At 38.1% G+C, this 15,655-nt stretch overlaps 2 protein-coding genes across 5 annotated transcripts in view; one reads left to right on the top strand and one right to left on the bottom strand.

Moving 5' to 3' along the window:
* Positions 1–15,655, top strand: part of LOC148952736 (uncharacterized) — a 111,268-nt gene that overhangs the window by 36,490 nt on the left and 59,123 nt on the right. The window lies entirely within an intron of this gene.
* Positions 7,384–14,572, bottom strand: LOC148952738 (uncharacterized). 2 transcript variants are annotated; one of them, XM_089088065.1, is made up of 2 exons: positions 14,434–14,572; positions 7,384–8,259 (listed from the first exon to the last, which is right to left on the bottom strand). In XM_089088065.1, the coding sequence occupies exons 1-2, from the start codon at positions 14,443–14,445 to the stop codon at positions 7,510–7,512; spliced, it is 762 nt and encodes a 253-aa protein (XP_088944191.1). In that variant the 5' UTR covers positions 14,446–14,572; the 3' UTR covers positions 7,384–7,509. The 2 variants fall into 2 exon arrangements, with proteins under 2 accessions (XP_088944191.1, XP_088944190.1); XM_089088064.1 differs by lacking the exon at positions 14,434–14,572 and adding an exon at positions 13,342–13,481.

Raw genomic sequence — 15,655 nt, forward strand, 5'->3', positions numbered from 1 at the left:
ATTCAACCCCCCTTTTTTTAGCTAAGAGAGTCAAAGCCAGGACGTCAATGAAAACGAGGTTTTTCGTAAATGTAAATTCGGGGGATAATTTTTTCGGTCTGAAAATATCAAAAGGCCCTTACAGGTCGAATTCTGCTTCGAATGAGTCCTCATTCATCCGGATCAGTTGCCAACTGTGGCCTGTAGGCGTGGCTAACAAGAAAAAAAAAAGAACTTAAAGTGGCTTTATTTGTTTTTTGGAAAACAGGGAAGGAGTGATCGGATTGAGCTGAAATTTTGAGGATAAGCTCCCGGGCTCTAGGAAAACTTAACCTCTAAATTTCAGCCCAATCGGACAACGTTAAAGGGGGGCTGTGGTCGAAGGGTTGAAACTTCCGGCCCACTTTTACCCATGAAGATAAAGTCAGAGGGGGTTGAAATTTTGCACGTTTCTTAGTTCGAGCTTGGGCTACAAAATGCGATTACCGCTGTCTCTCTGCGACCGATAGGACGCAATGTTAAGCGGAAATCGCTTAACATTGTGGTGGGTCGCCTCTTGATAGAGGCACAAGTGTGCCTCCTTGATATATATATATATATATATATATATATATATATATATATATATATATATATATATATATATATATATATATATATATATATATATATATATATATATATATATATATATATATATATATATATATATATATATATATATATATATATATTTATACGTATGCTATGTTTGTATTGTAGGTAGAAAAAAGACTGGAAAGAATGGCAGTGCGAACGCAGAAAGAGCTCGTGCTACTTCATAGGGAGTCAAAATCAGGGGTGTCAATGGTTTCGCCAACTGGTACTGCTGCTCGGTTAAATATTAGAAGTTGGTGCTCATCGCATCATCATCTCATCGCATCTCAAGACATGTTTGTACATCCTGCGGGAAATAAAAGGAAAATAGCACGTCTTTTGGGTTTTGATTGTCCATTTTTGCTTACTCAACTGTTTGTGGTTTTTTTTTTTTTTTTTTTTTTCGGAAATAATAATTGATGAAAGACCAAATTAACATGGGGGGGGGGGGTCTGGAATTACAGATATTGTTTAATTGCTAACTTTTATTTTAACTTCTAAATCACTGAGAGATATATCTTTAAATTTAAGTTAGTTAAATTTTCAGTTCAAGGTTAGAGAATAGCGAGAGTTAAGGTTTTTGCAAAAAATTAGTTTTTGCGTTTTTGCTTTGTGTTTTTGCCGTCTTCGGTGAGGAAATGGACTATTTAACATGAGCCAATATTAAATATTTTATTAGAAATCATAAACAGTTTATCGAAATAGATCATTAGATGACAAAAATTACCATACCTTAAACTTTAGATCCTCCTGTGTCGCCAGAGGCACCCAGGGTATCCAAGAAGAGCCGCCAATCGTCCCGAATATGCACCACCACCAGAACATCTTTCCATTGGGGTTGTATCGTCGTTGTGAACATTGGACAGGTCTCGTCTATATCTGCAACGCAAGGTGTTTTTTAGTCGACCTCTCCTGTGGTTTCCCTGAGGTTGCTATTCCTAGATCTGTCTTGGGATCCTATCGTCCTTCATACGGATCACATGCCCTAGTTATCGCCACCTTCGTTGCCGAATGATGTCCGTGGCTATGGGCTAGCCTGAGATAGAACGGACTTCCTGGTTTGTGACATGATCTCTTCAGTCGATATTCAGAATCCTCTGAAGGCAATTGTTTTCGAAGGCAAGAGCCCGTCTCCCTTGTTGTTGACTCCCCGCTTCGGACCCCTCCCAGCACATCATAGCCAAAGGATGGGAAAGAGAAAATCTAAATTAATGGGCGATTCAAATCAATGATAATTTACACTCTGCTAAAATAATAACATTTTTTCTTAATTGTGGCGGCCCCATTTCTAACCCACTTTTATATAACCCTCTACCTACCCCCCTCACTGCACTCACTCACTACTGCATAGGAGGGGAGAAAGGATATTGCTATTAAATAGCCTCATTTTTAATTTCGTAGAATACTTTTTCGATCGCCATACTGGTTTTAGTCGGTTGAAAGCTCCATTGGCTTACCCTATCCTCAACTGCACTTCCCGCTCGCTTGACCCTGAATTTTCCACCGTGTTGCCGAGGTACCTGAACTCTAGACCGACAGTTGAATATCCACTCTTTATTTTCAGGAGGAATCAGTTGTTGCCATGATCTTTGTCTTTTCTGTGTTGATCTTGAGGCCATGTCGGCCTGCATTTTCACGGATAGTATCGAGGAGATCCTGGAGTTTGGTCTTGTTGCTTTCTATCAAGGCAATATCGTCAGCAAAATCCAGATCGGCTAGCTGCTTACCTTCTCCAATTTGGATGCCGAACCCTGTACAATCAAAGAATATGTAGTCGACAACGAGGACAAAGAGGAACGGAGAAAAAATAAAGTACTATTTTACGCCGGACATGATACGGAGATATCTAGTATTTCCTTCTTGGGTCCGAACGCAGCATTCTTTGTTTTTGTATAATGCAACAATTAGGGCCGCTATTTTATCAGTAATTCCGTAGTATCGTAAGATTTTCCAGAATCAGAATCATCAGAATCATTTTAGAATCATTTTAGTCTCGGTCGATGGAGTCGAAGGCTTTCTCGAAGTCCAAGAAAATCAGGTACATTTTTCTCGCCTTTTTTGCACTCCTCAATCATCACCCGTAGTGTATAGATAAGATCCGTGCAAGAACGGGACGGCCGAAAGCCGTGCTGTTCTTCCTGTAGGTAGTTATCAAGAACTGTCTGGATGCGCTGAAGAATAATTTGTAAGAAGAGTTTACCCGGAATAGATAGGAGACTGATGCCCCTCCAGTTGTCACAATTTGTGGCGTCTCCTTTCTGGAAAAGTTTGATGAGCGTTCTTTTTGTCCAATCATCGGGTACCTTTTAAGACTTCCAGATACTAGCAAAAAGTTTAAGCCACACATCGATACAAATATTAAGTGATACGTTTATTATCTCGACTTCCTGCTGCTCTGCCATTCTTAAGCTTGCGGGCTGCCTGTCGAACTTCTACATCGCAAGGTTCTTCTGTGTTCATTTGGAGGTTCAAAAAGGGGGTTGCAGGGATAACTGGTGGATCCATTGGGCGGGGTCTGTTAAGGACCTTCTCGAAATGGAAAGCCCACACTACGGGTATTTCGGCTGGGTCTGAGACAATTTTGGCATTTGCATTTTTAACTGGTCCGTTTACGATTCTGTATTTCTTCACAATTTCATTGGTAATCTTGTATACGGCTCCGGAGTCACCACAGCTTTTTTCCAAAAGGTTGTGTTTATCCCCCCTTGCGCTCCTTTTGACTTGTTACCTTTTGACTTTTCTTTGTACGTTTGATTCTTCAGAACGGTGTCACTGTTTTCACAACCTTTTAGGAGCTGTAGCTTTAAGTTATGACGCTCACCAATCAGGTTCTAGGTTTTCTCTGACAACCATCGGTCTTTTGGTCTCTTAGCGTTAGCTTAGCTTAGGTCTTCCCACGCCGGCTGGCGCATAAGGCGACAACGGTGCCTCTCCATGACGATATCTCTTGTGCTTTTGACCAAAGTTCTTCGAGCGATGATCTCAGAAGCGCAGCATCCTTCTCAGGGCATTTTCCCAGTGTTGTGTTCTATCGCCCGTGTCTTCTGATGCCAGAAGGAACCCAACACCACACATCGTGGAGTAGGTGGCCCTCACCCATCCGCACCATGTGACCCCAATATCGCCATCGGTTAGTCACAATTCTATCGATCACGAGTGGCTGCTTTGTCTTTTCACATATAGAGGCGTTGGTGAGCTTATCAGTCCACTGGACACCAAGGATACGCCGAAGACAGATGTTCTCAAAACCCGGGATTCGCTTTTCCAGCTGCTTAGTCAACGCCCAAGATTCGCAGCCGTACATTAGTAGGGAGAGGACTTTACTATTGAAAAGCTGAAGCTTGAGCTATAGGGAGTATGCTGGATTCCTCCACACATTTCTTAGTTTATTGAAGGCACCTCCTGCGCATGTAATCCGTGCAGTAATTTCCCACTCAAGGCTACCATCATATTTAATGATACTACCAAGGTACTTGAACTCTTCAACCTCCTCTAGTAGATCAGATCCGATTTTTAGCAGTGGGGCAGGTAGGGTATTGACGCTGTTTCGCATGACTTTTGTTTTCCGTGTACTAATTGACATACCAACTCGCCCGGCCATACATGAGAGTACAGCTATATTATTCTGTAGCTCCTCTCTTACATGAGATAGGAGGGTTATATCATCAGCAAAATCGCCGTTATAGAATGTGTGGATTAGGTTCAGCTGAATTCTACCTCTAAAATTACATTTTCGAAGTACGTAGTGGTTGAGAATAGAAAACAGCACTAGATAAATGATAAATCCATCGTACACATCTTACTTCGTTCTAAACCATTTGGTCAGTTCTCGGTCACTGGCCCGTACAGTATATACCAAATCCTCATAGAGCCTGACAATCATAAACACAATCTTTTTAGGAAATCCATATTATCGTAGTATTTTCCATAGTAAGTCTCTGTGGACCGAACCAAACGCTTTCAAAAATTCAATGAAGGCAACAATAATCTCAGTCTGCCATTTGTTTGCTTCTTCTATCAGTATCCCCAAACTGAATATCAAATCAGTGCACGATCTCCCTGGTCGAAACCCATGTTGCTCATCTCTTAATATTGCGTCAACTTTTGACTGAATACGGTCCAGTAGTACTTGGCAGAAAATCTTACTCCCTACAGACTTCATAGTGATACCCCGCCACTTATTACAGTCGGTTGTTCTGGCTTTTTTAAAGAGCTTGACGATAACCCCTTTCTTCCAATCGATGGGAATATTTTCACTTTCCCATATCTGAGAAATAACATCGTGACCCTTCACGAGGGTCGGCAATGACTTCAGCTCTATACTTTAAGAGTTCAGGCTGTAAGCCAACAACTCCTGCAGCTTTGCCATTCTTAGAGACTCCCGTCTCTTGTCTACTGTTGCAGTTGTGTCTTCAGTTGAAAAACTTGCAAACCTATTAGCAAGATTCACACAGTACGCTTGTTGAAGATTCTTGTCCTTGAGCTTCCGGACGTCAAAGGACTTGATAGGGTTTTTACATTTCTTCACTGTCTTCAGCTTGAGTTTGAAACTGGCAATCACCAGTTAGTGGTCAGAGTATGTATCTGCGCCACGGTAAGTTCGCACATTGTCGAGCGATCGTCTATGGCACTTTTTCACCAATATGTGGTCAATCTGGCTTCTTGTAACACCGTCAGGAGAAGTCCAAGTATATTTGTGTACTTCACGGTGGGGGAACCATGATCCACCTACTATCAGGCTTGGGCTGGCACACATATCCACCAAACGCACTCCATTATCATTGATAACACCCAGGCCATGGCGGCCTAGCACATCAGGCGCAAAATTGTTATCACTACCAACTTTGGCACTAAAATCATTACACACAACTAATACATTGTGCTCAGCTACTGTATTGAGCATGTCGTTCAAACTCTCATAAAAACTGTCATTGGGGTCCCTACTAACATCGTTTTTGGGGGCATAGGCTGCAACGAAGGCAACTTTAGACTGGGAGCTTGCAAAACGGGCCCTAATAATTCTTTCATCCATAGGTACAGACTCTAACATCGACCTCTTTGCTTGTTTACTGACAACTAGGGCAAATCCGGCTTCGCATCTCTTCTCTTTACCTGAGAAGAATACTTCATAGTTGTCAACATATATTGAACCAGCGCCAGTCAGCCTGGCTTCAGAAATAGCTGCTATTTCAATCTTATATGGTTGGAGAATTCTAATCATGCCCTCTAGACGGCCCGGTTTTGTGTCAGGATTAAGAGTCCTGACATTCCAAAAAGCAACACAAAAAGGTTCATTTGCTGTCAAAAATCGTGTCCGTGGACGGTCAGTAGTCGTTTCCAGAGAAATCAAATTAGGTCCGAGGCTTTTCGTTGTCGTTTCGAAAATCATCTAAAATTTTTAGAGGGATAGGGGATTAGCCTATTAAACAAAATAGGGATATAGGGAAATAGGGATATAGGGATAGGGGATTTTCGCTCATTTCTTGTTTAATAGAGTTCTTTATTTTTCTTTGAAAACTTATTTTGTGGAAAAGTTTTTTAAAGTAATTTTTATAAATAAAACAAAGTTTGGTAAACTTCTACGTTACTGTGCTATTATCTGTAAACCATGCAAGAAGTGAAGTTTGGTTAATGCCAATGAAATAAAACAAAATAGAATAAAAATATAATAGTTCAGCAGCAAAATTCGGTTATATATTTGCACATTAGGGGAGTGAAGGGTAAAGCATAGCATATATTAAATATGTAACCTAACCTAGGTACCTTTCCCCCCCCCCTAAACCTAAAAAAACTAAAGCTTAAATATTGTAGACTGTTTGCAATCCGATTCTCCGTTGAAAGAACCTGTTTGACTAGTTTCTTTTATCATCTATATTTGGTGGCTTACAGCTAATAGAACAGTACCAATTCTACTTTAGCTACTTTTGGCTATCTTGGAAAGGGGTTAGGTTAGAAAAATGAAACTTTCAGGGATGGGTCTACAGGCTTAAGTATGGGTACTTATATACTATCTAGAACACACGCGAAAAATGAACTTTGGTTGATGCTAATGAAGTAAAACAAAATATGTTAAAAAGAATACAACACCCTTACTAAGTCAAATCCATATCCAGCAGCATCATAAATTTAGTAGGAAAACATTCATGGCTCTCCCTATTCGTTAAATTCACCTACAAAGCATTAAAGAAAGCTATTGGCTAATTGACCACTTTTGAAATAGATGAAAGTAGTCTAAACAGCTGCTAAGTTTCGATCCACCTCTAATTGTCAAATTTATCCAACGTTTCTTCGTTCTCAAAGTTAAACGCTTGATTTGCCAATCAAATTTTCTACAACTTTCTGGGTGGCATTTGGGAGATTCCCTTCGAACGACCAATCCTCACAGAAATAAATTACTAAAAACACATTTTTGGACTTTCAACGCGATCCCTTCAAAACAAATGGATTGTTTATTTGAAGATAACATACATTTTGACAGCTTTTTTTGACCGCTTTGACAGCTTTTGAGACAACTAAAAACTGAGTTTAGACCAAAGTTCATCGCACATAAGACAATCGTTTTGGGCCATGCTACTGCGGTATACAAAACATTCCAATACTTTTGACCCATTAATTATAATCTTTTTTCATATAAATATTTTTCGCCATTTACTTTCATCGGCAATGTAAAAGTGTCCCCCATATTTTGCCTGTGCCAATTTTATCAATTAACGCTTATTAAATAGAATTCATATCTATGTTTCTTTTTTTAAATGGCTAAAATTCCAGTATAAAAATATATTTTATTTTGATACAAAACAAACATAAAAAAATCTTTTGACAGAAACTAAGCTGTTCCAAGCCGCTTACAATTGTAAAAGAGTTAATATTCAGAGTTTTAATCCAGTCTCCTCATTAGATACGTCTTCTATGAGTTTGTAAGCTATTAGAGAGCTGTGGATAATAGTTGGTAGGATAAGCAGGGTAGCCGTAATATCCCCAAGGATAGCCATACATATAATAGTTGGGATAATATCCTGGAAAAATGCCTTGTACACTTGGTGTTTGGTTTGGGCTTGGAACAGAAGGAAGATTGTTTGTGCTACTTAGGGCTGGGTTATTGACCGTTACTGCATCATTTTGTTGTGCAGGCGGTCTAGCAGCTATTGTATTGCCTGCATAGGGAGCCTGTGCAGCTGGAGCTATTCCTTGCAACATTTGCTGGAAAGGCTGAAAAATACTTCCGAAGGGACCAAACCCCCCAGAAGATGCAGGAGATGCAGCGGCAGCTGAGTTACTTGCATAGGGGCCCTGGGCCGCAGGAGCTACTCCTTGGAACATTTGCTGGAAAGGCTGAAACATACCCCCAAAAGGAGTGACTCCCTCAGGAGGGGCTGTATCTTTCCCAAGGAAAACAGGACACATATCACCAACACCAAAAAAGGTCATAAGGCCACACTCAAATTGCCTTGTTGTTAACGCAAATTGTTCAACTGAAGGTCTTAGGGGGGCAAAAATATTTCCCATATTAATGAATCGAGGTCGAGGGGTATTCGCTTGTCTGACCAACTGATTTGATTCTGTTGTAGGATTCACCACAGCTTCTGCTGGTAATGGGCTTGCCATAGCTGAGTTTAGACAAATGAAACAAACAAATAGACATACCTAGAAAAAAAAATATTATTATGTAGTCTTAAAATATCTTGTTACTATGATTGCATGTTGCAAGGAAAGCAAAAATGTGTGCTACAGAAATATGAAATAAAGAATATCAGAAAATTAAGGTGTTCAAGTCAGTATGGTGATGCCGAAAAATCTAAACAAATTAAACGCTGCATTTCTTCTCATATAATCTTGAGCTGACCAAATTTTTCTGGAATATTTCCAGCAGTCATGGTAGCGTAAAGAAACTGCGTGTGCCAATTGCTCTTTTTACACTTGGCTGTAGTTTTTTTTTTTTTTTTTTTTTTTTTTTTTTTTTTTTTTTGATGCAAGAGGGAAGAATTGAGAATTTGCATATCCCAATTCTCCCAATTCCCAATTATTGGTCATCCATAACTGACCAATAAAATTCGAAAAGGAGAAGCAATGTATCGAAATTGTAAACTAAAGAGAAGTGACAGAATAGATAAGAAATATATAATTCGGGCTATATATTTGCACATGATGGGGGAGGGGGTTAAGTATTTTGACAGTTTGAAGTCACAAAACAATTCTTACTTCATAATATGCAGAATATTTATATCTAACAAATTTTGCATGCAGACCTGATATACTTTACCCTCCCCCTCCCTAACGTGCAAATATATAGCCCAAATTTGTTTCTTAAGTAACGAAACTAACAAAGAAACCGGTTTGTCCTCGAGTTTTACACATGGTAAACTTGAGTGAGTGGCAAATAATACACAAGTACCGGAATTTTCATGGAGAGCGCCGGATTTCCCGGTATTATTTAAAAACGATCAGAAACTAAACTAAAAAAAACAAGTTTTTTCAACTGAAAGTAAGGAGCGTAAAACTCGAGAACAAACCAGTTTGCGAAGACACTTAATACAAGGGCACTGATATCGAAGAGTTAAAAAAATTCAAACTTCTTGTTAATACTGTGACCCAAGATGAGAACTGTGACAGAGAAGTCATTCGTCGTGTAGCGTATGCAGGAGCAGCATTTTCTCAGCTGAGTAGCGTTTAGAAATCCAAAAGCAGCTTCCGGGAGCTGAAACACACTACTTAGAAGCAAGATAATCTTTGCACGTATGTACGGATACAAGTCATGGAGCCTATTGAAGATAGCAGAGAAACGATTACTCAGCTTCAAAAATAACTATCTACGTAAAACCCTTGCGGTACACCAGACCAACAGAATAACGGATGCCTAGGTAACGTACAACGACATCGTAACGAAGAGGAGTAGAGCAATACTAGACTATATTAGATCAAGGGGTACCCGACGATGTGAAGTAGGTTAATAAAGATTAGACAACCGATCGATTGGGCACTTTTTTACTTTACATGTACATTTTTAAATTAATGAGCTGTATTGCCCAAAATATTTTGGTGGATTATTTTTTTTCACTATTTCACCAAGAATAATTTCCAAGTTCACTTCTTGTAGTTGGACCACCATAAGAAAGAATTCAACAAGATCAGCGTCTTTATATGGAGTCATTCACATTAAAGAAAAAGAGTTGAGAGGGTTTGGAAATCAGTAAAAGACCAAACCATGACAGAAAATAAGAGACTATTTTTGGTTATTTTTGGACTATTTTTGGTATTTCCTTGGTTAAAAGGGAAGTTATCAATACTTCCTTTTTCTTTATGTAAAGTTATTATTACTTTTTTTTCTTTAATGTGGATGACTCCAAATAAAGACTGTGATCTTGTCGAATTGGCCTCCCATTTTGTGAAATAAGTGTGGTAAGTTAATAACTGGTGTCGCACTTTCCAGGCACAATATTTAATTAATGTCGCACAACTAAATCATGTACTTTCCAGGCACGACCACGGGAAGGCGTCATAACAACTAGCCGCCAGGAGTGCTAACGTCATTTCGTCTACAAAATCCGTCATAACATCGACGAAAAAATTCGTCAGAACCACTAACCGTCATAACATCGAACATTTAAAAACTTTAGTTTTTCGTGGTTAAGGGAGAAAAGGTACCTAAGTGAGGTTACATTCTGAATATATGCCATGCCGTACCCCCACCCCTTTGACGTACAAATAAATAGTTATAATTTTCTTTAAATTAATATATACTTGTTAAATATATACTTATTATATAGGTGTATATTAAGTATATATTACTATAATATATACTTATTATTTATAAGTTTATTATATAAACTTATAATTTTTTTTAGATGTTATGACAGTTAGGGGTGCTGACGGATTTTCTTTTTAAATGTTATGACGTTTAGTGCTTGTTACGGTTAGTCGAAATGGTAGCACCCCCACGACTACGTTGCTCAACGAGTGACGAGTTGCTCAACGAGTCAAAATCACAGATGCGTGCTTATTTATTTTTTTGCGGGGTTTTCCCGCGGGGATGATAGTATCAAACCTAGAGTACTAGAATATCGGAAGAGGGTTAATTAAAAAAAAAAGTTCTAGTGCCCTTTTTAATTGGCAAAACCGATTAGAATGCTGCTAACCCCCTTCCCACGCTTCCTCTTCCCCAAAGATATCTGATAAAAATTTCGAGATAGCCTTTTGGCTCAACATAATTGAAAGGTCCAATAAATATGCCTCTGGATATAACTTGACCCTTCACAGCCCCCAAGGAAAGGGCTGAAAGTTATGTAATTTGTCTATTGTTTAAATAGAATTTAATTCCAAGTTATATGAATTAAATTGAAATATAATATATCCCAAGGCTGGTCAAGCTCTACAATTAAGAGTAGTTCTGTCATTATTTTGATGATATCTCAAGCGGTTCGTGAGAAAATGCGGACATTCATAGCAACTGTTGATTTATGGTTCGTTTACACATTGCGGAAATCTATGCGGAAATCCGTCCGCTTCTGTTCGAACCATGGCTAAAATAACACTGCGTTTTAAGGCAAATTTTTCAAATTATTGCAACAGCATGACCTTTGTTCTTACCCTCTTCTGAAAGCTGTTGAACCATAGAGAGCCAAATGACACCGTTTTTCTTAGTTTTCTTATAGCCTGGGTGCGCAGGATCATAGAAGCCGGGTGTAGCCTTGAACCAAAGTTACAAGATCGTGTTGTTTTTGATAATCCATACTCATGATTTTATTCATTTAAAAATGCCAATTTTCCGTCCTGATTTGACCAAAACGTTGCGGAAAGCTAGAGATTTTTTCTAGCACAAAAACGGACGGAATTTCCGCACAGATTGCTAAATCCGCATGAATTTCCGCAATGTGTAAACGAACCATTACTCACCTACGCGTATCGTTTCCTGAGAATACCGTTAGTATAATTTTGTTATAATCGCCTGACGAACGATCGCTTAGCTTGTAAGACAACCTAGACTAAACTGGGCCGCCTTATCTGCTATTAAAGAAAGAGTAACAAGTATTATCATATGAAAGTAAGTAGCAACATTAAACCCTAAAACGGGTAGAATTTATTCCATATATATTCCGAAAATACGGAATAAATACTGCTTGTTTTAGGGTTTAGTGTTACTCTTGATTTTCATGTGGTAATACTTTCTCAGTGTCTCCTCAATTTTACATGCAGGTGTAATTTTCCACGCTAGGGGGAGGGGTAGTTTTCCAGTGGGAGTATTCCGCGAGGGAATACCCAAGGTAGAGATTTCCCCGAGGAAATTTTTTGCGTTGTGAATTTTCTGTTTGGAGGAAAATTCTGCAAGTGGAAGTTACCGAGGGGAATACGCAAGCCCCCAATATTAGTTACTGTGGCTATATGAAACCCCTTTTAGCATTGATTCACCGTAGCGTCTTCATAGAGCCAAAGAAAGGAGGTAAACGTTTTTAAAAATGTCCTATTGGATAAAATTTAAAATTAACTACGGGTTGAGATTTGCTTCATAATCTATATTTTCAAACGTTTTTCATTTAATTATCATAAACGAAAACTAATATTTAACTATATCAGTTAAATATTTCGATTACTTTTCGGTCAATTCCCAGTTCTGATGTTCCTGTTCCCCTAAGACTTCTGTCTGTTTCTTTTCCTAAGAGTTTTTTTTTTTTTTACTGTCACCATAAAACAGCAATTATTTAAGGGTTTTCGAAATTTAAAATTTAAACCATGTAATTTTTTTGGAATGTTCTAAATAAGCTGCAGGTTAAAAAATTAAATTTTTAATATTCATCTCCTTGGGGTGTTAGTCATAAAACGAAACATTACGATACAATAACAACGAAATACGTAAATTTCGTATGAAATACGAAAAAAAAACTTTTTTAGGCCATTAATCTGCACTCTTTCCGGAGCTCCCCTTAAGGACACCTTATTTTAAATTAAGTAACTACACTAAATTTTAATTAAATAGACTATATAATAACTTGTAAGCAATAAAAAAATATAAGTTTATGTATGCACTTTTCTTGTCAATTTTATATTAATTGACATTAATAATCCTCCATTAATTAAAATTCCTCTTTAGAATTTGAAAAGGAATTGATTTTTTCATTTCTCAATTAAAAAGATTTTATTTCAATCCAATTTTACGCTTTATGTCGCAAAAATTTTTTTTTTTAGCTGTAAACCTATAGCTTGGCATGTATTACCAAGGGCGGATCCTGGATATTTTAGGGCGGGGGGGGCAAAAATAGGTTGATCCTATAAACTTGCGTTAGGAGCAAGTTTAATTATCGCAAACTTGCATTAATTGAGTAAATTGCACTGCTTTATACTACGTTAGGGGGGCGCCTGCTTGCCCCCTGGATCCGTCACTGTGTATTACACACATTATTAGTACGTTTTAAAAATAAGATGAGTTCATTCATTAAGCTATCCCGCTTGAATATGATAAACACTATGTCAGTCAACTCGTCTTTCTGATTGGCCAAATATTACGCTCTTTTTGTAATATACGGAGGTTTAACCAGATTGTATTCCATAATTAATTCCCGGTTTAATTACGTTCTTTGATAAATTCCCTGTAACTATCGTTTGTTACCACACATGCCACGTGCTCATTAATAAACCTGTCCAAACATGGACAGGTTTTCATGCCTGTTGACTCTAAATTTAAAAATGAAAATTTATACTAGATTAGTAAATGAGAAACCGAAAACAATTTACTACCTTAGTAGTGATTTTTCTGCATTGGCCAAATGTAGAAAATCTATAGAAACATATCATGGCATAATCCCATTCGTATTGCACAAAGCAAAAAGATTTGCCACGTTCGTCACGTCAGTTGACTCGTCGAACTAAATAGCAAAATTTTCTCTCGACCGTAGCTACTACATCGGAAAAGATTTGACACCTTGACCAAACGTTAAAATAAATCAATAAGAAATTCTGAATATAATTTCCTCTCTCATATCGGATAATAAATCAAAATTCTATGTAAAATTGCATCGGACATACCATATTTGGCTAACTCGTCAAACAGAAAATTGTCCATTGACAAAATGACATAAAAGAAATCAATGTCATATGTCATAAAACTAGGGGGGCAGCTGCTTCCCTACCTGGGCCATGAATCGCCACCACTGGAAGGCGTCTGCATCTTTCAATATCTGCTAAGTTTTGACAGAAATGCAAAATGTCAAATGAAAAAATTGAATAAAAAAAACGGTACTGGTGCATTAGGCGGATACTGCTAAAGAAGTCAAGTTTGGTTAATGCCAACGAAATAAAATGAAATAGAATGAATATATAATAATTTATAAACAAATTTGGACTATATATTTGCACATTAGGGAGGGTGGGGGGTTAAGTATAGCATATATTAAATACTATATATTAAATACGTAACCTAACTTAACCTAGGTACCCTCCCCACCCCTAAACCCCCAAAAAACAACAGTTTAAATATCGTAAACGCAATGAAAACCACGCTTTGTATTCCCTTTCTCTATAGCGGTCTCTTGCAAATAACCCGTTTGGCGAGTTTCGTCTCTCGTACAATATATAGCAGTGTCCACATAATGCACTAGTACCAAAAAAACTCTGGATAACATATTCCCTCTTACATCGGATAAAACACAAAAATTATATGAAGAATTGTATCGGACAAACAAAACACAATCATGTTTTACTATCTCGTCAAACAGAAAAGAAAAAGTTCAAATTTACCCTTTGATAATAAATATTTGCTACAAATTATGACTATATTTGAGTACCGTTTCCGATTCTAACATTCTTTTCCATAAGAGATGTAAACCTTACCTTATAGATCATCTTGTTGCGACTTCTTCAACACATCCCACCTAACCCACTAGCTTACTATGCCAAAAAGTAAAAATATAGCACAGTGCGTAAGCTCACGGAGTTCTTGACCTTGCCAGAAGAGTGCTTGGTATTCCAATACCTTGATTCTTGGATCATTACACCGATGATCAAGAATAGAAAAAAAGAATATGTCGAAAACACTTTCGTCATCATACAGCTTTATAAAAAATTAAAGCTCATAGCCATAATGTTGTATAACCTGAAAATAAAGAGTAAATAAACAGTTGGTTATAACGAATTTTATAGAGCGACGGAGCCCTATAGTAACCAAAACTATAAAAAGCTGAATTTGATAACCACAGATTCATCAAACAATGGGGTATTCATATTGATTACAAATATATGTAGTTCATTAAGTTTGACGTTATCCATCAAAAGATACGGGCCTGAGAAAATTTGCCTGACTTTCGAAAAAAGGGTTAAAAACAGCCAAAAAAGCAAGTGATCATAGGCAACGCACTAGCGCTGCCTAAGTAAAGAACGATGTTTTTTTTTTCCTCCGTACCCGGGCACTTCGTATCGAGGGAGTTGTCGTAGAAACTTCGAAAAGGGCTCATTCGATTGGAAATTGGAGTGGCTAGTGCCCTTTCTAGTAGTCGAAAGTGATTGGAGGGCAACTAGCCCCCCCAATCCCATCATTCCCCCAAACACATCCAATCAAATTTTGAGATAGCCATTTTGTTCAGCGTAGTTGATTTCCAGATAGAAAATATATTTTTGAGGAGGACACTCCCCCTCAACCCTCGGGGCAAGGGTTTTAAGTTATGCCCTGAGGTCATATAAGAACGATGTTGGCACAATATACTATTTATTATTTTTTCCTTTAGAGCAGGGCACTTCATATGGAAGGGGTCGTCGTAAAAGCTTCAAAAGGGGCTCATTCAATTGGAAATTGAGAGTTCTAGTGTCCTTTTTACTAGTCAAAAGTGATTTGAGGGCAACTAGCCCCCCCCCCCACTCACGCTCATCATTTCCCCAAACACATCCAATCAATATTTTGAGATAGCAATTTTGTTCAGCGTAGTTGATGTACAGATAGAAAATATCTTTTTGAGGAGGACAATCCCCCATAAGCCTCTGGGCAAGGGTTTTAAGTTATGCCCTGGGGGCATATAAGGTTTTTATAGAGGGTGTTGTCGTAGAAACTTTAAAACAGGCT

Source organism: Artemia sp. Qi Xiang Cuo, chromosome 4 (genome assembly GCF_049724085.1).
Source record: "Artemia sp. Qi Xiang Cuo chromosome 4, ASM4972408v1, whole genome shotgun sequence".
Classification (NCBI taxonomy): Eukaryota; Metazoa; Arthropoda; class Branchiopoda; order Anostraca; family Artemiidae; genus Artemia; species Artemia sp. Qi Xiang Cuo.